The sequence below is a fragment of the Mytilus galloprovincialis genome, chromosome 6 (assembly GCF_965363235.1).
Source record: "Mytilus galloprovincialis chromosome 6, xbMytGall1.hap1.1, whole genome shotgun sequence".
Classification (NCBI taxonomy): domain Eukaryota; kingdom Metazoa; phylum Mollusca; class Bivalvia; order Mytilida; family Mytilidae; genus Mytilus; species Mytilus galloprovincialis.
Window position 1 is genome coordinate 97,149,054 of NC_134843.1, and position 24,722 is coordinate 97,173,775.

Here is a 24,722-nt window from a genome sequence, read left to right on the forward strand (position 1 = left end):
ACAAATTGATTTTAGCTCTTTTGATGCTTAACTTCTGTAATGGAATGTTTCGAATTTCTATATCTGTAGTTGGAGAAATATTTACTCGCTATAGTTTTGAGGTTGTTGTTTTAATAATTTTTGGTTGTATATCAACAGCATAATCATTATACAATGATGTGGTTTTACAAATTATGATTTTTTTTTTTAAATAATTAACAAAGTTTAAGGTAAACACCGCTATTTAACCATAATGTTAAAATCAAACCATGAATAAATTATTAGGAATGAAAGACTTGTCCTTGTACACGACTTTTCCTTGTACAAACAAAGTTAAATTTAAACAATAAGTTAAACAACTTTCTCAAATTTCCATCTTATTTTTGCGTTGACAAAACTGTTAAAAGTCCTTGGTTGTCATATAATTATCCCGTTATAGTCGACCTCGATATGTTTGTTGGTTAAGTTATTAGGTGTCTTCACTGAGGGACACTTTTGATAAGAGAGATAAATTCATAACAATAGCCTATTCAGTAAACAGTGTTTATAAAAAAAATACGTATGGTTGATTCGCAGTAAATTTATTGATTGAAAATTAATTGCATTGAATACTGTTCGGAACTTCATAAGCATCCTAGAATCTATCCATCAGTGTCAGAGCATTGTGTATCGATTGATCGGATCAAGTTTACATCTATAGTATATGTGTTAGACATTGCTTTTTTGGATATCTAAAAGGATTCAACTTAAGATGGAGATTACACAATTTGCATTTGTTATAATTTTTCTTGTAAATATTGTTGAAGGTAAGTTTACTATATGTATTTTATTTGTTGGTGAGGGCTTGAAAATAACAAATTGAATACTAATGAATCGATATCATTTTGTTTCCTAAGCGTAAGTCGTATTTGTGAATGTAACTTCTGTATTGGTATTTCAGTAGAGGTCATTCTAGGACAGTATATAATCTCGAACCTGTTATCTTCGGCATCGATTTCTGTATAGATATTTTGGCCTTATTTTTTCTAACTCTAAAGACTATGTATATATCATATCAGATATGTCGGCTTTGGAAGCAACTGGTGTAAATTGGTATTTAGGCCCAACAATGTATCAATTTAGGTTTGGTCTCAAGTCAGGAGCATGTAATTCAATGGATGGTTGTTGTAGCGTATCATATTTTTTTTTCGTAAATGTTTTTGTATGTTTACCAGGCTGTTAGTTTTCTCTTTTGAACTGCATAACATTTGTTAAGTCGGGGCCTTTATATAACTCTCGCATTGGCTTTCAGTCCATTGTTGTATGCCGTACAGAGATCTATAGTTGCGAGTATCTTCTACATTTGATAGTTGCCTCGATCATTAACTTTTTTATTTATAGGTTATTCTATAGAATATACTACATCAGTATTGTTAGCGGTGGATGTGAAAGCATTAGTACGATCATTTTACAAAGAATTGTATCTAACACTTTTAAGGCTTTTCTCCTGTTCAGTAAGGAACTGCCTCGGTTGTGTCGTGCATGCATGGTAGTTTACTCGCCTCGAGTTTGGGAGGTAGGTTTAATCCCCACCTCGGTCAAATCAAAGACTTTAATATTGGTATTTTCTGCCTATCTGCTAACCACATGGCATTCTGAAGAGCAATGAGTCGTAGGCTTAGAGACGGAATACTCTGTTTGTTTATTGGTGTTTTCGATCCAGTACAAAGCCGTGGTTCTTTTAATAAGTATATGGTGATTGTTTAAAAGAGACCAGGAAGGTTATAAGAACAGGATTGATTGATGTTCGCTTTACGTCCAGTGACAAATATGTCATGCATGTTCAGGACGAGAACAAATAAACAATAAAGGTTGAAAGGCTAGACATTTGAAAGGTCTCTGTTAATGTTGGATAGGTTTAGAAACTAAGCATTGGAATAGGCTTTTTATTCTTGCAGGTAAAATGATGAAGTGTTACACCTGTGACTCACGAGAAGATAGCCACTGTGGAAACACATTTGGATATACTAAAGTCCAAGCTGAAAACAAACAACTGATAACAGACTGCAAGGAAAGTCAGGTCTGTAGGAAAACAACAGTGGAGGACTATGCAGGTACTAATAATCTCTATTGAAAGTTTATATAACATAAAAACAAAACATGCATAGGTGGATAGTTTTCTCATTAGCACTTATACCACATCTTCTTATATCTATATACGCTGGTTGTGATCTGATATTCATACTGGTGCAAACACATCGGTGTTTGTGTGTGTGTGTGTGTGTGTGTGTATGTTTGATGGCCCCTTCGGTGGTGCTGGTCAGTAATGATTATAGATTTGAAGTCAACCTTTTACAACCAAATACATGCAATAAATCAAATCAAGTTAAAATGTCAACACTTTCATGTAATTTATTTTAAACGTATGAAAAATGGGATTCTCAGACGCAAAAATGTACTTGTATACAATCACTTAAATTTGTAAAGTCTACGAAAAAATGACAGTATTATATTGTTTATTGGATATATTAGATAACCGATACATGCACATTCCCGGGTACTATGTAAAATATCCCAGCACAGCAACAATGAAAGGCTTACATTCACTATATAACATGAAGGTACTAAAATGTATGATTGTTCATGTCAATTTTAAAGTTATATTACGTATAGTAATCATTTATATATTTTATTTTAGGGTTATTTTATTTCTTTCTACTGTAATCTCCTGATGTAAATGTGACTGTGTTTTGTATATTTTTACTTCAGGCTTGTTTCACATCTGTGACAGTGTATTTTAAATAAAGCTATATATATCATATAGTATATGTGTAACAGGCATCTTCTTGTTATCATTAGTTAGACATTTTCTAAAATTCCTGCAATTAAGGCTTAGGTATTTTAAATGCTGGAAAAATTGAAAGGCATATTTCAAAATACAGGAAATTATTCTATATGAAATGTTCACTAAAAATGTTGAAATGGCTGATCTGTTACGCATTTGTTCTGATTCATTTGTCTGGCTTTAAACCTGCATGGTCTTAGCAATACTATAACAATCACAGTTGGTTAAAACCAGACCATGACACATTTAGCCCTACGTGACTGTAGCAATTATTGTTCTTTCAACAAGCTGACTCATTTCCACGTATGACGGTATGATGCATACAGAGCAGGAGACACCTATCTTGTCAGCGTAATGCTTCTTCATGTTCTTATGGAGATCTTACAATTCCCTGTACATGTTTTGTTTTTCAGTTACCTTGATTTGTATCTTCTTAGTTGATTTTTAGATTTGAACATCAGTAAACTCAGTACTGTCGGATTGTAAAGACCTAGAACATCAGTAAACTCAGTACTGTCGGATTGTAAAGACCTAGAACATCAGTAAACTCAGTACTGTCGGATTGTAAAGACCTAGAACATCAGTAAACTCAGTACTGTCGGATTGTAAAGACCTAGAACATCAGTAAACTCAGTACTGTCGGATTGTAAAGACCTAGAATATCAGTAAACTCAGTACTGTCGGATTGTAAAGACCTAGAACATCAGTAAACTCAGTACTGTCGGATTGTAAAGACCTAGAACATCAGTAAACTCAGTACTGTCGGATTGTAAAGACCTAGAACATCAGTAAACTCAGTACTGTCGGATTGTAAAGACCTAAAATAAGAAATATTATACAAACACCTCAAATGTTATTGTTTCCTTGTCTATAAGAACTAAAAATTTAAACTTTGTTTTTAGGACGTTTTGTGGTACGAGAGTGTGTGGAATCCGTGGTAACAGGTTGTAGAGAGATGCGTCGTGACGGCGAGGTCTGTGACTGTGTCGGTGAGTTGTGTAACAGTACAGACATACCCAGAGTATATTTCGGATTAATTATCGTCTTGGTTGTAGTGCAGAGATTACTACTGTTATAGACCGGGTACAAAGGAAGGCGATAATGAACACCAGTGGGATGTAATTACTTTTTACCAAACACTGTCACTCTGAACAATAATTGACAATATCACTCTTTTATGTAAATTTGCATCTACTCTGATTTCACCATATATGTACAGTAGTTCTCGTCCATCTTCATATTAATTATATTTGCATGAAAGCGAAATCAAGATAAACATATCTTATTGAATTGCAGGGAAATACTATGTAGTATTTTTTAAAAGTGCAGCTTTACCCCTTTCCAGCATCTTTAACGACAAATACCTCGTAACTAAATAAACATATGAACAAAGAAGACAGATATGTAAATAAATAAATAGGAGATATATATGTTGTTTTATAATGAATGGTTAACAAGCTTCAAGGTTGTAATATATCAACCGCTTTATGAATTCAGTTAATTATGCGTGTTTTTGTAAATACTGATACTTTTCCTGAAAATAAATCTTCTATACATCCTTGCAGTGACATATATATGCACACAACACTTTTCTGGGTCAGTTTTTGTAAAATCTTTGAAATCTTGAGTAAGCTACTCACTAATTACTAACCCTATAATTGATATACATGTATGAGGAGCAAGATCTGCCTACCCTTCCGGAACACCTGAGATTACCCCTAGTTTTTGTGAGGTTCGTGTTGCTCATTTTTAGCTCACCTGGCCCACAGGGCCAAGTGAGCTTTTCTCATCACTTGGCGTCCGGCGTCCGGCGTCCGTCGTCCGTCGTCGTCGTCCGTCGTTAACTTTTACAAAAATCTTCTCCTCTGAAACTACTGGGCCAATTTTTACCAAACTTGGCCACAATCATTATTAGGGTATCTAGTTTAAAAATTGTGTCCGGTGACCCGGCCAACCAACCAAGATGGCCGCCATGGCTAAAAATAGAACATAGGGGTAAAATGCAGTTTTTGGCTTAGAACTCAAAAACCAAAGCATTTAGAGCAAATCTGACAGAGGTAAAATTGTTAATCAGGTCAAGATCCATCTGCCCTGAAATTTTGAGATGAATCAGACAACCCGTTGATAGGTTGCTGCCCCTGAATTGGTAATTTTAAGGAAATTTTGTTGTTTTTGGTTATTATCTTGAATATTATCATAGATAGAGATAAACTATAAACAGCAAAAATGTTCAGTAAAGTAAGATCTACAAATAAGTCAAAAGGACCAAAATGGTCTGTTGACCCCTTTAGGAGTTATTGCTCTTTATAGTCAATTTTTAACCATTTTTCGTAAATCTTAGTCATCTTTTACAAAAATCCTCTCCTCTGAAACTACTGGGCCAAATTAAACCAAACTTGACCAAAATCATCATTGGGGTATCTAGTTAAAAAATTGTGTCCGGTGACCTGGCAAACCAACCAAGATGGCCGCCATGGCTAAAAATAGAACATAGGGGTAAAATGCAGTTTTTGGCTTATCACTCAAAAACCAAAGCATTTAGAGCAAATCTGACATCGGGTAAAATTGTTTATCAGGTCAAGATCCATCTTCCCTGAAATTTTGAGATGAATTGGACAACTTGTTGATAGGTTGCTGCCCCTGAATTGGTAATTTTAAGGACATTTTGCTGTTTTTGGTTATTATCTTGAATATTATTATAGATAGAGATAAACTGTAAACAGCAAAAATATTCAGCAAAGTAAGATCTACAAATAAGTCAACAAGACCAAAATGGTCTGTTGATTTCTTTAGGAGTTATTGCCCTTTATAGTCAATTTTTAACCATTTTTCGTAAATCTTAGTTATCTTTTACAAAAATCTTCTCCTCTGAAACTACTGGGCCAAATTAAACCAAACTTGGCCACAATCATTATTGGGGTATCTAGTTTAAAAATTGTGTCCCGTGACCTGGCCAATCAACCAAGATGGCCGCCATGGCTAAAAATAGAACATAGGGGTGAAATGTAGATTTTGGCTTATAACTCTGAAACCGCAGCCTTTAGAGCAAATCTGACGGGGTAAAATTGTTTATCAGGTCAAGATCTATCTGCCCTGAAATTTTCAGATGAATCTGACAACCTGTTGTTGGGTTGCTGCCCCTGAATTGGTAATTTTAAGGACATTTTGCTGTTTTTGGTTATTATCTTGAATATTATTATAGATAGAGATAAACTGTAAACATCAATAATGTTAAGCAAAGTAAGATTTACAAATAAGTCAACATGACGTAAATGGTCAATTGACCCCTAAGGAGTTATTGTCCTTTATAGTCAATTTTTAACAATTTTCATAAAATTTGTAAATTTTAACTAACATTTTCCACTGAAACTACTGGGCCAAGTTCATTATAGATAGAGATAATTGAAAGTAGCAAGAATGTTCAGTAAAGTAAGATGTACAAACACATCACCATCACCAAAACACAATTTTGTCATGAATCCATCTGCTTCCTTTGTTTAATATTCACATAGACCAAGGTGAGCGACACAGGCTCTTTAGAGCCTCTAGTTTAGTTTTCTGTGTTGTGTGTTTGTGTACTGTTGTTTGTCTGGTGTTTCTTGGTCTTTTTCTTTTTTAGTCATTGCGTTGTCAGTTAATTCACGACTTATGAGTTTGAATGTCCCTTTTGTATTTTTCGCCTCTCTTACGAAATAATCTGTACCTCGTTTGGTCGCTGGTTGAAAATTGTTTCATATGCAATCATATCCCTATTTTTGTAAGTAAATAATAGCATTGACTGTTATACGCTTTGTTTTGAAGACAATTTCAAGTCGAACATCTTGTTTACTATCAAACTCAATGCATATTTTACATTTATATCTTAAGCCCTGGTCACAACGAGCCCACAACACATCTATGCAGCGCCACGACAAGAAATTTTGTCAAATCGCGGGTCATCTGTGATCGTCGTCCGACAGTCGCTCGATATTTTGAGCATCGTGGCGCTGTCGTGTGTCGTGGGACGAAAATTGGACATGCACCTTTTTTGCTCTACGATTTTTTGTCGTGTCACTGTCTTGTGGCTGTCGTAAGAGTCTTACCACAATTGTGCGACTGTCGTGCGATAAACACATTGTCATGGGTACCAACATAAACCATTTTAAGAAAGAAAAAAAAAATCGTACGGCTGTCGTAATACATTCGTGATACAGTCGCACGATTCTCACGAATACCAAATTTCGTACGATGCTCGCACAGCATTGATTGTCCGTCGTACGACAGTGGTACGTTCGTCGTGCAACATATTTTTGTTTTATTTAGAAAAATACAATTCGTCGGTGATGAATATTTGGAAACATACCGTCGCTTAAAGAGGATGGCTATTCCACCATAACGAAATACGTTTGGCCCGGCTGAAAATGCGCCTTACCGGACTCCAACCAGAGCAAACAATCATCTATTTATTTTTCTTTTCGGAGGCATCCTGGTTTAAATTCGCTGAACAATTATAATATAAACTAATACGAAAAACGTCGTTTACTTGGACCGAACTTATAATGACACTTTTATATTGAAAGCAAATGGCAAATAGCTTACAATAAAACGGGCCTTCTATATATACTAGTAGTGCCGGAGTCAAACGCGCGAGTGACCCACGACTGTTGTGCGACAGTTGTAAGACAGACATACGACGCGCATCCCATGACATGAAAATCTGAAAAATAGCCCCAAACAACTCATGATTGTCGTACGACTGTCGCACGACCGACTTGCGACAAACCCACGACAGGACAATTACAATTTTTTTTCTGTCGTGTACCCATCGTGTACCCATCGTGGACATGTCGTAGCTGATGTGACCATTGGAAATATTTTTTTGACTTTTAATTTGCACGACAGTGCCACGACAACTATTTTATAGATCTTCCACGACAAAAAATCGTACGGTCTGTTGTGACCGGGGCTTTAGTCATTATTGCTAAGTAAAAATCAAAATATTCAAACTCAGATAAATCATACTGAAAAAGAGGATGCAACAGAAATACATATTTGTTTAACAAATCATCTCTGTACTTCTCTATACTACTAATACATGCAATATGACAACAAATGAGTGTATTTTCTCTCTGAATTGAATAACTACAAAACATAATGCAGCTAGGGTAAGATACGACCACTGTATATAGTAATTTACTATAGCGTATTTGTATATGATTTAAATTAATGTTATACTATATGTAACCACCTGTTAACAATTCTTTGCTCTGAGAAAAGTTGTTTAATTAAACAGGTTTAATTAATTTAGTTTTGATATTCAATGTTGTGTCCTGTTCGGAGTTTTTCACAGGTTGAAGCTCAATATGGCATTGTAGTGGTAGAATTACATATACATATATATACATTTATACTAGAATCTAGTTTTGTACACATTTTGATAGTTTTGTAACCACGTGTACTTCTGTATTGTGTTGAAATAAACATCTTGATATAAATAATTGTTTCACAATATATCTTACCAATTCTATACTGCAGTTGCTCTCACGAATTTCTATAAAAATAAAGAGATCTGGTATGATTGCCAATGAGACAACTATCCACCAAAGTTCAAATACGTGAATGTAAGCCATCATGCTGCGTTCAAACGTAATTCGACGTTAAATTTTAATTCGTATTATGAATGTTTGAACGAGGCATTAGACGCAACCATACGGCCTTCAACAACGAGAAAACCCCATACAAATAAGAAAACCGACGGCCTAATTTATAACATAAAAAAAATGATATGACAGACATGAAACCACAAAAACCAATGAACTACAAGCTCCTGGCTTGGAACAGACACTTACAGAATGTAGCGGGTTTAATATGTTTGTGAGCGCTCAACTACCACATAAACTGGGACAGTGGTGAAACAGCATAACATAAGTACAACTGTAAAAATCTGTAACAATTGATTGAACCCAAAAGATAGATACGAGGCACACAAAAAAAATAATAGGGCCATAAAAAAGAATAGGTTTGTTTGCCCAAACGCTACCTACCCAGAAAAAAGCTGCCTACTCAAATTCTTTTATTGTCCTGAATTGAAGAAGTTTTTTTTTAATCAGATAGGCATGAAGACTAATAAACACCCGATACTTCAATTTCTCTTTTTCGAAAAAAAAAAAAAAAGAAAATGCCTACCTACCTACCCACTGTCTCAACCTTTGGGTAGGGTTTGGGCAAACCAAAATATTTTTAATTGTGGCCCAGTATTCGAAGTTATTACAGGCGATGTAAAGGCCCATACCAACTTTTGAATAAATAATGTTCCGCTAGACTATTATCAATCAACAACCAGAAGTTGTATCTGACTTACCGTATTTATTAGCAACGGTTTGTATATACTCATTTACCGTGAATAGCCTACATATGTGGTTATGAATAATTACAGAATTATTTCTTCTATATTCAAATAAGGAGATGTGGTATGATTGCCAATGAGTCAATTCAGTATCCATCAAGGTTCAAATGAAGTGGATAAACACCATCATAGACAACCGCCTTCAAAATCCCATTCTGAGAAAACAATCGGAATCTAACACAGAATCTTGACACCTAAAACATATCCACCCAAAATATAATGTCAAGCCTAAGTGACACTCAGTTTTATACTTAAAAAATAAGCCATGAACTTTCTTAGAGCTACCTAGGCGGAATACATTTAAGAAAAAATCTTATACACAAAAAGTGACAATGGAGCAATGAATGTTTTAAACTTTTCCCGTTATATGTTACCTGTAAAATGGCGCAAATGTAGTTTTTCTAAAAAAAAATAAAAATAATTGCGTATATGTAACTTAACCTTGTGGCGTAAATGAAAGATTGGAGTTTGTAAAAATTGACGCAAATTTAATGCGCCTGAAACCCGACCTGATCAAAAGACTATGTATTCACCATAGAAAAACCAACCACAATATCTTCTGTCAAGGGTTTAGTATCATGACATCATAAATAATACGCGAACAACATAACCAATATCACGTCAACACCTGGTTTTAGAATAATGTGTAAATTCCTATACAAAGACTCCACGTGTGAAACAATATTGATAAAAAAAATGCAAATTCTAATGACTTGACAACAGTATCCCTTGTGAATAAGCGAAGTGTTTTGTATAGAATATTACCACAAAAAAGTGGAAAAACCTGTTCTATGATTTTTAATGGTATTGTGTTATATATGCACCTAATCACATTTCCGTTTTAATCATACAAATTAATAATGGGGTCACATGATTCCTCGATTCTTTTCTTCCGTAGAATCTGGTAGTTTCGATAATTTGAGTGGGGAATGTTTACATGATGGGCTATGTCATTACACCATTACGCTATATCATTGAGGTTTCAGTTTTTCCCCATTGTCCTTGACCTCATATTCGTGGTTCAACCACTGCTTAAAAACTATTAGAATTTATCACCTGAAAGGGATAATAGTATTTGTTATACAGGATCATTGAAAGGTCTTGAAAAGCAACATCTGACCTCGACCTCATGCCATGCATTACGGTGATCAAGCTTACGTTCGTACTTCAGATAATGTAACCAGTAGGTCAATATTTATAGTCAGAATGATTGTAAAGCGTACAAATTTGGCAGGGTTCATCTGTTCCTGGTCCCATTTTTATGGTTCATTTGAGAATGTTATCTTTTCATGGTTGTATGTCCGTTTCTCATATACTATTAGCAATATGTTAACTATAGTTGGTGTATGGAATTATTACAATGTGCACATGTCGGTCTGGCAGGTCAAGCGTGTGTCTGACCTTAACCTCTTTTTCATAGTTCATTGGACAATGTTATTTTCATGGTTATATATCAGTTTCTTAGATACTTTAAGCAACATGTTAACTATAGTTGGTAGATGAAATAATTGCATTGTGCATATGTGTGTCTGACCTTCACATTATTTTCATTGTTCACTGGTAATATGTCCGTTTCTCGGATACTATTAACAACTTTAGTTGGTGTGTGGACTGATTGCAATGTGCACATGTTTGTCTGACCATAAACTTATTTATTATTACATTAGTCAATGTAAATTTTTCAAGGTAAGGTCTGTTTTTTCAGGACTAACCGTTATGTTAACTATAACAGTTGGTGTATTAAAAAGTGTGTGGTGTAGATGTGGTCTTTATAGCAGGTTTGTCTGACCTTCATCTTTTTTGATATTCTTTCAATAATAAATCAGTTTCTTAGATACTGTAAGCAAATGGTCATCTTAATGTGTATGGAATAGCTGTAAGGTATACATGTCTGTCTGACATTGGTCATCTGACTTTTGACATCATTTTCATGGTTTCATTGGTCAATGTTATTTATTCCTGGTTTGATCAGTTTCTTGAATACTATAATCAGAATGTTAACTTTATTTGTTTTATTCAAGGATTATAACATGTAAATGTCAGTATGTGTGACCTTCAGTGTTCATTTGACATTGACCACATTAACATAGATAATTGATAAAGTTATTGTGATCTTGCAGTAAACATTTATCTTAGACTTTTAACACAATATAATCATGATCGACCAATAAAGCAAGGGAGAAATTTTAACGTCCAGTGGCTAATGAAATGTATATTTAGGCCGAATACATATTAGTGTGATCAATATATAAATAAATTGTTTTATACTACACCACAGGCTGATCAGGATATTTAACTTAATAATGTACATAAAAAAGACCAGGTGTTTATCCGCACACATATACCTTACTCTGAACCAATCAGTCTTACTTCTATATGCATCATGATTAGCAGATAAGCAGCAAATAACATTTTGTTTAAATATCTTTGGTTTGACCCAACAGGGTTTCAACCTACAATCTCTTGCACTTTGGCATTCACGCTACCATGCCAAACCATTCATATGATTTAAAAGCATAGTACTGCTTGAATAATTTTGCTAGCAATTAATTTACAACAAATAGTTGAAAAATACTGGAGATATGCAAGAGGTTTTATTCATTTTGCCTAATGTTTCATAAACATGTTTTGAAAAGGGAATGAGACTCTCTCAAGGCAGCTGAATTTTTGTTGTCTGTATGTCTCTTTCAGGGTATGGTTATACAAACAAAAGGAAAAATAATTACAATTAATAAAACCGGTAAATCTTTCATCAGAACAAGTGTATAAAATAGACACAAAAATGAATAACTCTTCCTTTACTGCAGTAGTACAAAGATAATAGGTGAAATATAAACACTCTGTCAAAGTATTGGTATTAAAATCAATAGGCAAAATTAGTATAAGCAACAAGACACATTTCATAAAAGATTTATATACATATAACATCAGCATTGTGTGTCTATACTTCAACTAGTGTACAATTACACACATGCACACAATCTTTCACAGATACATAACATATTTATTCAGTATACATATATCACATTATGAACACTTCTGTGCCAGCAAAAAATACAGATATAAAAATCTATGTTTCTAATTTGAAAGTCTTTTTACATGGATAGACATTTTTCCCCACTAAAATAATAAGTTTCAGAATTTAAGAAATCTTTGGACTGAAGAATCGGTTTCATTTAGATAGTTCCTCCTCTCATTCATAAAGTTTGTGACAATATAATATTCAATGATTGTCAAGAGGAGGCAACTCTTATATGCAAATAACCTGCAGTATTTTTTTTTACATGTGTAATTTTACCTGCTATTAGTGTTGGTAAATATCGGTTGGTGACAAATTTAGATATTGTTGTATGGAAGTAATGCCATCTGAAAGGCAGTTATAAGTTAATACAAATACGTTTAACAAATATTGTTTTGATGTAATCATATTAATCTTTACAAAATGAACACATTTTTGCTTCAAATAAAATTTAACTCTGCAGATTTACTCACCGTGTTAAAGACCCATTGGTAGCCTTGGGCTGTTTTCTGCTTATGGTAATGTGGTAATCTCTTTACTATATTCCCCGTTTCCATTCTCAATTTTATTGCATCAGTAGCAATATAATGGATATTCATCAGTCAAAGATGTATCATATTATCTGTCCATCTACATCATGCCAAGAAAAGACCTGACAGATAAAATGTCTTCGATATACAAAAAGTTGAATACAAATGGAAATTTTAACGTCCTTGACTGGCTATACAGTTTTTGCACTGTCAGCTAAAAAGTTGAATAACTGAAATGCCTACCTTTTATAGATTTGGTTACTTACTAAAAATATTAATTTCTATTAGGAGGGTTGACACACATAAAACAACTTGTTGGCTCAATGAAATAAATATATATTATTTTACAGCACTGTGGTAAGAAATTGATGCTTTTTATGAATGAATGTTACAATTACAAATGCATGTACATACAAATAAACAAAGTAAACTATTGTAAAAATTCTATTATCACACTAGGTTCAGGATATAATTATCCTCAGAGCCTACTATTTGTTAATAAGCTTCCTCAGAGCATACTATTTGTTAGATAAGCTAGCTCATTTTTTTTTTTACATAAATAAGGCCGTTAGTTTTCTCGTTTGAATTGTTTTACATTGTCTTATCGGGGCCTTTTATAGCTGACTATGCGGTATCGGCTTTGCTCATTGTTGAAGGCCGTACGGTGACCTATAGTTGTTAATGTCTGTATCATTTTGGTCTTTTGTGGATAGTTGTCTCATTGGCAATCATACCACATCTTCTTTTTTATATAGCATATGTTATATAAATTGTAGCTGCAATATTGGTCTTTTTAACATTGGGTTATGGCCCATAACTTTCTTCCTGTATTCCTTCAATAATCTATGCAAATACACCAAATACATGAGGTCTTCCTTATCCACACTGTATACGAATATATTGAAATCTTGATGGCCAGATGGTTAGATAACAAGATGAACATAACATTTGATGACATCACAACATTAAGGCCATACATAACTATTTTTTAAAACTATGACAATACTTTGAATACCTTATAATCAGTACTACATGTATTAGTTGATTAGAAGATAGGTTATCTTTAAACAGATATTTTTCTACCAAAATCTAAATTTTGCTGTAAAACTGTAAATTTGATGCAAATATTTTGGTCTTGTATAAACACAAAATGATGTAAATGTATCCAGCAGTTATCCTAAAAATGGCAAAGAGTGAAAATAGTAACTCCAATTACAGGGAAAGTGTATGAAATATGGTCCAGTAAGGCAAAGTTACATCTTCAACTTTCTTTTATTAAAAATGTGTAATGTTGCATATCATCAACTTCTACTGCATCAAATACCAGTAGTAAAACAAGTTCACACATATTTTGATGAATAATGGAAAAAAAAAACTAAATAAATAATCTCCATGAATTCAAATGCATGAGAAAATTAATAAATGTAATAACATGTTAAAATATTGCTGTATTCATGCCCACAATATTGATAGCTGGATGACTTCTTTATAATAATGCCTGCATATAGGGGAAATAACTCTTCAATAACTTAAAATCATTGATAAGACAGGATTCAACAGAAAATATTTAGCATATCATTTCTGAAAGTACATTTCATTACCCTCTAATTCTGTAGTGACAATTATTCCAGTTGCAGTTTGACATTCTACATTCAGAAGTATTCTTAAGAATTTATATATATACCTCTATACTTCATCACACATACACACAACCTAATTCATAAACACACAATTTTGTACATAATTAGTAAAATATAATGTAAGCTATGATCCTATAATTAGTCCTATACCATATCGGTATTGAGGTTTTTGAAAGTTAGCTAAACTAGCCATTCCACTTAAAGCAAATGTGAATGGAAACGGTAATAATTTTCTTTCCAGTGTTGCTTCTATTCCCCAATTTGTATCTACGCTACCTGCAAACAGAAAATAAAAAGGTGTCTTCATAGATATTTCAAAATAAGATTCATGAGGCAAAAATAAATTAAGCTGTTTGCATAGCATGACTATAACCCAAGCATGTGCATTTTTGTTGATCCAGGACAGCGGATTTAAATTTAATACAAATACTATGAAAGTTTGAGATCTTTGGCCTTAAGCATGTTTTTTTTAATAAAATAGTTGCATCTGTACAAGATTCACACATGGTAAATTTTACAGAATTATACAGACTATTGAACAGTTTGAGGTTTGTATACTGTTTTACTGTGACCTTTCGCCTCTGTGAGAGAGGTGAACTGAACATAACTAAGATGCTGTAGAACTAAGGTTAACCAAACTTGGTATGTGAATGATTGTGTCACATATTAAAATTAAGGTTAACCAAACTTGGTGTGTGAATGATTGTGTCACATATTAAAATTAAATTGCTGTGTGTGATATTAAAACAATCCTTGACAGTGAAGATATATGTCATTTCTTATACAAATATCAGCTGAGATCAAAATTTAGAGATCATTTATTATCTTTAATCTATTTTGTTTTTAAAATGATTTGACACATACACACTGTGTATCATTATTTGACATACCTCTGAATGTTATAGAAGCTTCTGGAACCTCTAGTTGATAAGCAAGCTTACATACACTCTCTCCTTGAGCTAGACTAGTCTCTATTTCAGCTCCTACATCTAATTCTTCTGTTACTTTGTGATGATAACATAAATGAGCACCACCAACTAAAGGACTTATATTTCCAGATAAGGTCCATTTATCACCTACAAATACAAACAAAATGCCTTACAAATTCAAGTTTTGCATTTTCTGTCTACAAGAAAAAAATATTGAACACAAATTTAAACATTCATTAAGTCAACATCACCGATATTTAAGGTAAAGATGCAGTTCACTGATTTTGAATGCAAGTCAATTTTTTCACCTCATTCAGATAACAACCATGCAATTCATCACTAAAAAAAAATCTTTTGTGTAAACTTTTAAACTAAGTAGCAAAATATGTCTTGCTAAATTTCAAAATTTTTAAAGCATCATATAGACCAAGTGCTTTGCAGGGCGCAGCTTTATACGACTGCAGAAGTCCAACTCTGAACAGTTGGGGCAAGTATGGACACAACATTCAAGCTTGATACAGCTCTGAATTTGGATTGCGGTTAAATAGTTGACACAACATAGGTTTCTGACACAGAATGAATGTGGTATAAGAACTTAAACTTAAAAACTTTAAAATTGGAAATTTACCTATTATGGTCCAATATCCAAAATCAAAATACATGGTAAGATTCAGCCCATCAAAGAACCCCAAGAATTCAATTTTTGAAAAAATCTAAGAAAGTTCAATTTTGAACTCTTCAGACCACAGCTGACACGAAACAAGTTTTTCAGATTTGTTATAAGTTGTAGTATAAATTTGTTAATGCAATCACATATATTTTTTTTTTAATTTGAATTATATATATTTACATATATACTAGTAAACAAATAAATCAACATGATTTACTAACGTATAACATACATTTGCCTGTCCCAAGTCAGGAGCCTGTAATTCAGTAATTGTCGTTTGTTTATGTGTTACATATTTGTTTTTCGTTAATTTTTTTACATAAATAAGGCCGTTAGTTTTCTCGTTTGAATTGTTTTACATTGTCTTATCGGGGCCTTTTATAGCTGACTATGCTGTATGGGCTTTGCTCATGGTTGAAGGCCGAACGGTGACCTATAGTTGTTAATGTCTGTGTCATTTTGGTCTTTTGTGGATAGTTGTCTCATTGGCTATCATACCACATCTTCTTTTTTATATTAGATTCGGCATATCAAGGAACCCCAATAATTCAATTTTTGATGAAATCAAACAAAGTTTAATTTGGCCCCTAATTCCTAAACTGTTTGGACCCAAACTCCAACAATCAATCCCGACCTTCCTTTTGTGGTTAGTAACCTTGTGTTTGAATGTCATAGATTTCTATTCACTCATAATAATTTAATGTGTGAAACCAAGAAAAATGCTTATTTGGGCGCTTTTAGGGCCCCTTATTCTTATCTGATCAGACCAAAACTCCACAGGTCAATCCTAACCTTCAAATTGTGGTCATTAACCTTATGTTTAAATTTCATAGATTTCTATTCACTTATACTTAAGTTATCGTGCGAAAACCAAGAAAAATGCTTATTTGGACCCTTTTAGGCCCCTAATTCCTTAACTATTTAGACCACAACCCCAAAAATAAATCCCAACCTTCCTTTAGTAGTATTGAACCTTTTTTTTTAAATTTATAGAGATTCATTAAATAAAACTAAAGTTATTGTCCGGAAACTTAATGCGTCTTCGGACAAAGACGACAACATCATACCATTATACGATGCAAAATTTTGTTTGCATTCGTATAAAAATTAAAACATTTTGCTCAAGGAATCTTCAAAACGTGTATTTTTGGCTTAAAATACATAATGAGTTTTAAGCCAATAAAATTATACCTCTCATACATGTTTTTATTACATAGATCACTTTATAAAGAATACACTTATGCAATTACTAACCAGTAAGTTTAGAGGCTACAGATAAAGCTGTAAATTCTCCTCCAGGGACTTGAGGACCATACTGACATACTAACTCAGCACCTATTGATAACCGTGATGTCACTTTCTGCAAGTACTGTGTAACTAAAATACCTGTAAAAGAAATTTGAAGTTTTGGTAAAATTTCATTACTGGGTTTGCTGTCTTGTGGGAGGTATCATATCACCTCAGTCTTAAGAAATGTATTGGCAAAATACCAAATGCTTGAGTGACATACTGAGTGACAATTTAACTCCGGGTTATGAATGATAGGGACAAACACCTCATGCTAATCACATCTTCCATACTGCAACACCATCAACCTTATACTTTAGACAAAGTATAAACAGCTGTGCCAGTGGTGCATGATATATCTGTGTGTGAGTTTAATACATGTTATAGAATGAATAAAACAGTGTGCAAAACTTGTATAAGACTGATGAAAACATGCTTGATTTATCCTGAGACATGTAGAAATTGTTTACAATCTGACAAACTCTTGAAAAACTAACATGAAAATCATTAGATTCAAAGGAAGCTTTCTAGAGTCATACTTCTTCAAAAATTTAGTGTGAAAAACTGTCTGGACATATTCAATAACTAATGTCACAATCTGTATAACATGCATTTACCAGACATATTGAGTATGTCTAGATTGCCTTGAATTAATAAAGTGTATGTTACAATGACATATTGACTACATCTAGATTGCATAGCTATTAAAGTTTGTGTTTACCTGACATATTGACTACATCAAGATTGCATAGCTATTAAAGTTTGTGTTTACCTGACATATTGACTACGTCAAGATTGCATAGCTATTAAAGTTTGTGTTTACCCGACATATTGACTACTTCTAGATTGCATAGCTATTAAAGTTTGTGTTTACCCGACATATTGACTACGTCTAGATTGCATAGCTATTAAAGTTTGTGTTTACCCGACATATTGACTACGTCAAGATTGCATAGCTATTAAAGTTTGTGTTTACCTGACATATTGACTACGTCTAGATTGCATAGCTATTAAAGTTTGTGTTTACCTGACATATTGACTACGTCTAGATTGCATAGCTATTAAAGTTTGTGTTTACCTGACATATTGACTACGTCAAGATTGCATAGCTATTAAAGTTTGTGTTTACCTGACATATTGACTACGTCTAGATTGCATAGTAATTAAAGTTTGTGTTTACCTGACATATTGACTACATCAAGATTGCATAGCTATTAAAGTTTGTGTTTACCTGACATATTGACTACGTCAAGATTGCATAGCTATTAAAGTTTGTGTTTACCTGACATATTGACTACGTCTAGATTGCATAGCAATTAAAGTTTGTGTTTACCTGACATATTGACTACGTCAAGATTGCATAGCTATTAAAGTTTGTGTTTACCTGACATATTGACTACGTCAAGATTGCACAGCTATTAAAGTTTGTGTTTACCTGACATATTGACTACGTCTAGATTGCACAGCTATTACAGTTTGTGTTTACCTGACATATTGACTACGTCCAGATTGCCTAAAGTTAGAGATGCTGTATAATCTGAACCTCTGTAGTCTATACCTGCTTGTGTTGCTACACATTTGTTGTCTTGAATCTGTCAATATAAAAATCAATTATTATGCATCAAATTTCTACACAGCAGTGCCCTTTACAAAGCTTCAAAACTTCGAGTTTATTCAATAATTATAGTTCACAAGGAAAAATCAATTACTTAATTGTACGAAACAAAAAATACAATTACAAGACTGACTTCAGTGGTTGTGTAGTTCAAATGAAGATGTTGTAAGCACTATATGCCTGTAATAAGAATGGAGACTTTGTCTATTGGCCAAAGATGACACCACTTGTAAACTAGAGGCTCTAAAGAGCCTGTGTCGCTCACCTTGGTCTATGTGAATATTAAACAAAGGAAGCAGATGGATTCATGACAAAATTGTGTTTTGGTGATGGTGATGTGTGTGTACATCTTACTTTACTAAACATTCTTGCTGCTTACAATTATCTCTATCTATAATGAACTTGGCCCAGTGATTCAGTGGAAAATGTTAGTAAAAGTTTACAAATTTTATGAAAATTGTTAAAAATTGACTATAAAGGACAATAACTCCTTAGGGGGTCAATTGACCATTTCAGTCAAGTTGACTTATTTGTAAATCTTACTTTGCTGTACATTATTGCTGTTTACAGTTTATCTCTATCTATAATAATATTCAAGATTATAACCCAAAACAGTAAAGTTTCCTTAAAATTACCAATTTAGGGGCAGCAACCCAACAACGGGTTGTCCCATTCATCTGAAAATTTCAGGGCAGATAGATCTTGACCTGATAAACAATATTACCCATGTCAGATTTGCTCTTAATGCTTTGGTTTTTGAGTTATAAACCCAAAACTGCATTTTACCCCTATGTTCTATTTTTAGCCATGGTGGCCATCTTGGTTGGATGGCCGGGTCACCGGGCACATTTTTTAAACTAGATACCCCAAAGATGATTGTGGCCAAGTTTGGATTAATTTGGCCCAGTAGTTTCAGAGGAGAGGATTTTTGTAAAAGATTACTAAGATTTACGAAAAATGGTTAAAAATTGACTATAAAGAGCAATAACTCCTAAAGGGGTCAACTGACCATTTCGGTCGGTTTGACTTATTTGTAAATCTTACTTTGCTGAACATTATTGCTGTTTCCAGTTTATCTCTATCTATAATAATATTCAAGATAATAACCAAAAACAGTAAAATTTCCTTTAAATTACCAATTTAGGGGCAGCAACCCAACAACGGGTTGTCCCATTCATCTGAAAATTTCAGGGCAGATAGATCTTGACCTGATAAACAATTTTACCCTGTCAGATTTGCTCTAAATGCTTTGGTTTTTGAGTTATAAGCCAAAAACTGCATTTTACCCCTATGTTCTATTTTTAGCCATGGCAGCCATCTTGGTTGGTTGGCCGGGTCACCGGACATATTTTTTAAACTAGATACCCCAATGATGATTGTGGCCAAGTTTGGATTAATTTGGCCCAGTAGTTTCAGAGGAGAAGATTTTTGTAAAAGTTAACGATGGACGCAGGATGACGACGACGGACGCAAAGTGATGGGAAAAGCTCACTTGGCCATTCGGGCCAGGTGAGCTAAAAACAAGTCAATTTACTAAATTTATTGACAAACTAAAGAAAATGGAAAAAAAAATCCAGCAATGGTTAAATGTTTATAAAGGGGCATAACTCATGAATAGTAAAAATGACCCCACCCATTTTTTGACCTTGACCTGTGTTTTGTGGTTATATAAGTTTATAACATTTCCTTTGAGCCAACTAAATATCAAAAAGAATAAACAAAAATTTCTCAGATTTTTTTATGTTTATAAAGAAGCAAATATGTTTGAAGTAAATGTGGTGCCACCCAATTTCGAATTTGTGATTTGTTGTCATAAGAATTGTGTACAATTTTCATAACATTTGATCGAGGCAAACTTAAGTTAGAGAGAACTAGTATGTAGTACTGAAACAAATTTGTGGAACTTTTCACTTACAGTATTCCCCCTGGTAAACACATAATGCTCCTGTTGCCTAGCAGCAGGAGGATAATAAATAAAACATACCTGTGTTACCAGTTTTGATCTAATATTCTGTGAAAATGCATGAATTATGTTGGCGTTGAGATTACCACTGGCATCCATATCACCTAAAACCACTGGAAACATCTGTAAAAAAGAATACAAAATAATGCAATGATAATCTTGCCTTCTGTTGGCACATGCACATGATGAGGCATATAACAGTAACATAATTTGTTTGAAATGTATTTAAAGGAAAAAACGTTATTCAACTTCTTGTTCTAAAATAAATTTAATAGTATTTATCTGGTATGGTGAGAAGAAAGGAAAATCCGTCGTTAATTTTATCTATTTTGGGTGATATAAAATAACATAAAGATAATTATTCTGCAGCACTTAGTCCTTTGTCCAATACATATTTTACTGCTATTGGTACCAGATAGATTAACAAGAGGCTCTCAAGACTCAAGAGCCTGAATCGCTCACCTTGATTTTTTGGCATTGATCTTTTGTTTAAGAGTTTAAGTGTCCAATTTCATCGTAGTTTGTTGTTTTGGTTAGGTTCAACTTATCAAAGAACCTAAAGAATTAAATTTTCAATGAAATCAAACAAAGTTTAATTCAATTTTTGAGATCTTACTTTGCTGATTTTTTTTGTTGTTTACAGTTTATCTTTATCATTAAAAATACTCAAGATGATAACCAAAAACTGCAAGATTTCCTTAAAATTACCAATTTAGTTGCAGCAACCCAACAATGGGTTATGAGATTCATCTAAAAATTTCAGGGCTGATAGAACTTGACCTAAGGAACACTTTTATCCCATGTCAGTTTTGCTCTTAATGCTTTGGTTTTTGAGATATATGCCAAAAACTGCATTTTATCCCTATGTTCTATTTTTTGCCATGGCGGACATGTTTTTTGACGAAACAGATAATAAAACACAAACTTTATTCTAGACACCCCAAAGATCATTCAGCTTCAGTTTGGTTTGAATTGGTTCAATGGTTTCAGAAAAGAAGATTTTTTAAAGTTAGAAAACATGATACACAAATAATTGTGTAAAATTGTCCTTAAAGGGCAATAACTCTTTGAGGGGTCAATTGACAATTTTGGTCATACAAACTTATTTGTAGATCTTACTTTGCTGAACATATTTGCTGTTTACAGTTTATCTTTATCATTACTACTATTCAAGATAATAACCAAAAATTGCAAAATTTCCTTGAAATTACCTATTTAGTGGCAGCAACCCAACAATAGGTTATCACATTCATCTGAAAATTTAAGGGTTGATAGAACTTTACCTCATAAACACTTAAACCCAACGTCAGATTTGTTCTAACTGCTTTGGTTTTTGAGATATAAGCCAAAACCTGCATTTTACCCCTATGTTCTATCTTTAGCCATGGCGGCCATGTTTTTTGATGAAACAGAAAATAAAACACAACATTTATTTTAGATACCCTACGGATCATTCATCTTAATTTTGGTTGGAATTGGTTTAGTAGTTTCAGAGGAAAAGATGTTTGAAATAGTTTACACCAGACGGACGACGACGATGGACGCCAAGTGATGGCTAAAAAGGAAAATTTAAAGCATAAAATATTTCTGATGCCTATAGTCAAGTGACAAACCTCTTGTGGTCCTAATTGTTTAGAGCCAACATATGTAGCACCAAATCTGTACCCAGATGATGCAGGATTTACTGTACTAAGATTAATGGTATGACTGACTTGAAAATGACTGCTTAATCCTTTTGAAAAGATAAACTTTCCTCCCTCGAAGCATTGGGGAAATATATCTAGAAAATATAAAAGTTTATCATATACAATTCACATAAAAGTAATTTTATTTACCGGTATTGTTGGTAATTACTTTTAAACTTGAATATTTATTAGGGGTTCAAATTTACAGAAAATTATAGGTACAAGAAACTGAAAATTTCAAGTTACAAATTTAAGCACTATAGAAAATGAATTCATAAACACCTCAGTGTAACTTAAAACAATTCAAACTGAGTGTTATAAGACACTATCCAATTGTGATACTGACATTTTCAGTGTAACTTAAACCAATTCAAACTGAGTGTTATAAGACACTATCCAATTGTGATACTGACATTTTAGGGAAGCTTTGATGATGTTAGTTTGGTTCATATGTGTTTCTTGTTTTTTATATAGTTTAGAAGGTTGGTTTTCCTGTTTGAATTGTTTTTATGCTAGTATTTTAGGGCCCTTGATCAGGTTTGGAGAATCCCTTAAATGAGGGACTCAGTGTTCTCCCCAGGGCCTTCTAGCATCATGGTATTGTGATGCTTCGTGTATCTGAAGTGGTTTTCTTATAGATTATGTCATGGATGTGATATTTTTATTTACATTGTTTCCAAATTCTTTTTTTTATGCCTGATTGATTGTTTGGTGTACTACTTTCAACACTATTGTGCTATTTTCTGGCGGTCAGTTTTAATCGGTAGATCATATAAAAAAGAACCACCGTCACTGACATTACATCTTCTGACATCAGACTCGAACTTCTCTTGAACTGAATTTTAATGTGCGTATTGTTATGCGTTTACTTTTCTGCATTGGCTAGAGGTATAGGGGGAGGCCGAGGGTTGAGATCTCACAAACATGTTTAACCCTGCCACATTTTTGCGCCTGTCCCAAGCCTTTGTTAGTCTTGTATTATTTTAACTTTTAGTTTCTTGTGTACAATTTGGAGTTTAGTATGGCGTTCATTATCACTGAACTAGTATATATTTGTTAAGGGGCCAGCTGAAGGACGCCTCCGGGTGTGGGAATTTCTAGTTGCATTGAAGACCTGTTGGTGACCTTCTGCTGTTGTCTGCTCTATGGTTGGGTTGTTGTCTCTTTGGCACATTCCCCATTTCCATTCTCAATTTTATGTGTATGCATGAATTGCACAGGTTTGGGAAAATACTTCATTACATATTGCAAAGTGAAGAAATTAGCTGTAAATTTCATGTTTTCCAGGAAAATGCACCATCAAGTATTCCAGTATTTCACTATTTGGGAGATAAATGTAATGTTTGGAAGTAATTTCTAGAGTAAGTATTAAAACTTAGTTTAAGCTTGGAAAAATTGACATCTATGCTCCATAAAGATTCCACCAAAACTTTGTAAATATCTCAAATTTGAAGGGTAGTGTTCAAACTGATATTGAGTGATAAAGTAAATTATTATGCAAAGATGCCAAGGTCATTTAAAAGGACCAAGAAAAGGGAGATCCATAACAACTGACATTGTCAGGCGATGTCATGAAAAAGTATCGAACCTTTGCATTTTCTGTGGAGCTCTTCAAATGTCCCTGGATTATTGTCAGCCGCTGTTTGTTCGGTTGGTTTTGGTGTTTCTGTGGATGACTGAGATGATGCCGGTGGTGGGTGAAGCGGCGGTGGCGACAATGACATGCCACCTGTAGTTTCATTTGGACCTGCAGCTGAAATTTTGTTACCCATATCTACAAATGTCTTTGAAAGTTAAATAAAACAGTTCATTAAAGTTGCCGTAGTGATGAATTTTATGTCATTTCTATGCCGGCAAATCTCATGTGTTTGCTGCCATGTGCTCCCGCATGCGCAATCTTCCCGGAAATAGGTCTAAATACGAAACTAGATCGGTGAAAGCTTAGGATTTCCGCAATTGTGTTCCTTTTGTTAGTTTTTAGCACTTTTTACTTGTCAGGTAATTTTTTTGAAAAAATTATAAAAAAAATATTTTTATCAAGAACAATACCCCAGAAAATATTTTGTATCCAGATTTTCCTTATTTTTTAAATTTTCGAAAAAATATAATTTGATTGATAGCATAAAAAAACTCGATAAATGTTCACATACAGAAATTTTTGACTCGACAAAAAACCAAAACCAACCCTTGCAGTTA

At 33.5% G+C, this 24,722-nt stretch overlaps 2 protein-coding genes across 2 annotated transcripts; one reads left to right on the plus strand and one right to left on the minus strand.

Annotated features, from left to right (window-relative positions):
* The first annotated feature begins 559 nt into the window (after positions 1–559).
* Positions 560–8,280, plus strand: LOC143080864 (uncharacterized). The gene is made up of 3 exons (XM_076256965.1): positions 560–785; positions 1,917–2,072; positions 3,706–8,280. The coding sequence occupies exons 1-3, from the start codon at positions 731–733 to the stop codon at positions 3,879–3,881; spliced, it is 387 nt and encodes a 128-aa protein (XP_076113080.1). The 5' UTR covers positions 560–730; the 3' UTR covers positions 3,882–8,280.
* Positions 8,281–12,084: 3,804 nt separating this feature from the next.
* On the minus strand, positions 12,085–24,444 carry LOC143080865 (mitochondrial import receptor subunit TOM40 homolog 1-like). The gene is made up of 7 exons (XM_076256966.1): positions 24,115–24,444; positions 22,455–22,621; positions 20,863–20,964; positions 18,750–18,855; positions 17,231–17,362; positions 15,268–15,453; positions 12,085–14,653 (listed from the first exon to the last, which is right to left on the minus strand). The coding sequence occupies exons 1-7, from the start codon at positions 24,296–24,298 to the stop codon at positions 14,502–14,504; spliced, it is 1,029 nt and encodes a 342-aa protein (XP_076113081.1). The 5' UTR covers positions 24,299–24,444; the 3' UTR covers positions 12,085–14,501.
* Between the last annotated feature and the right edge of the window lie 278 nt (positions 24,445–24,722).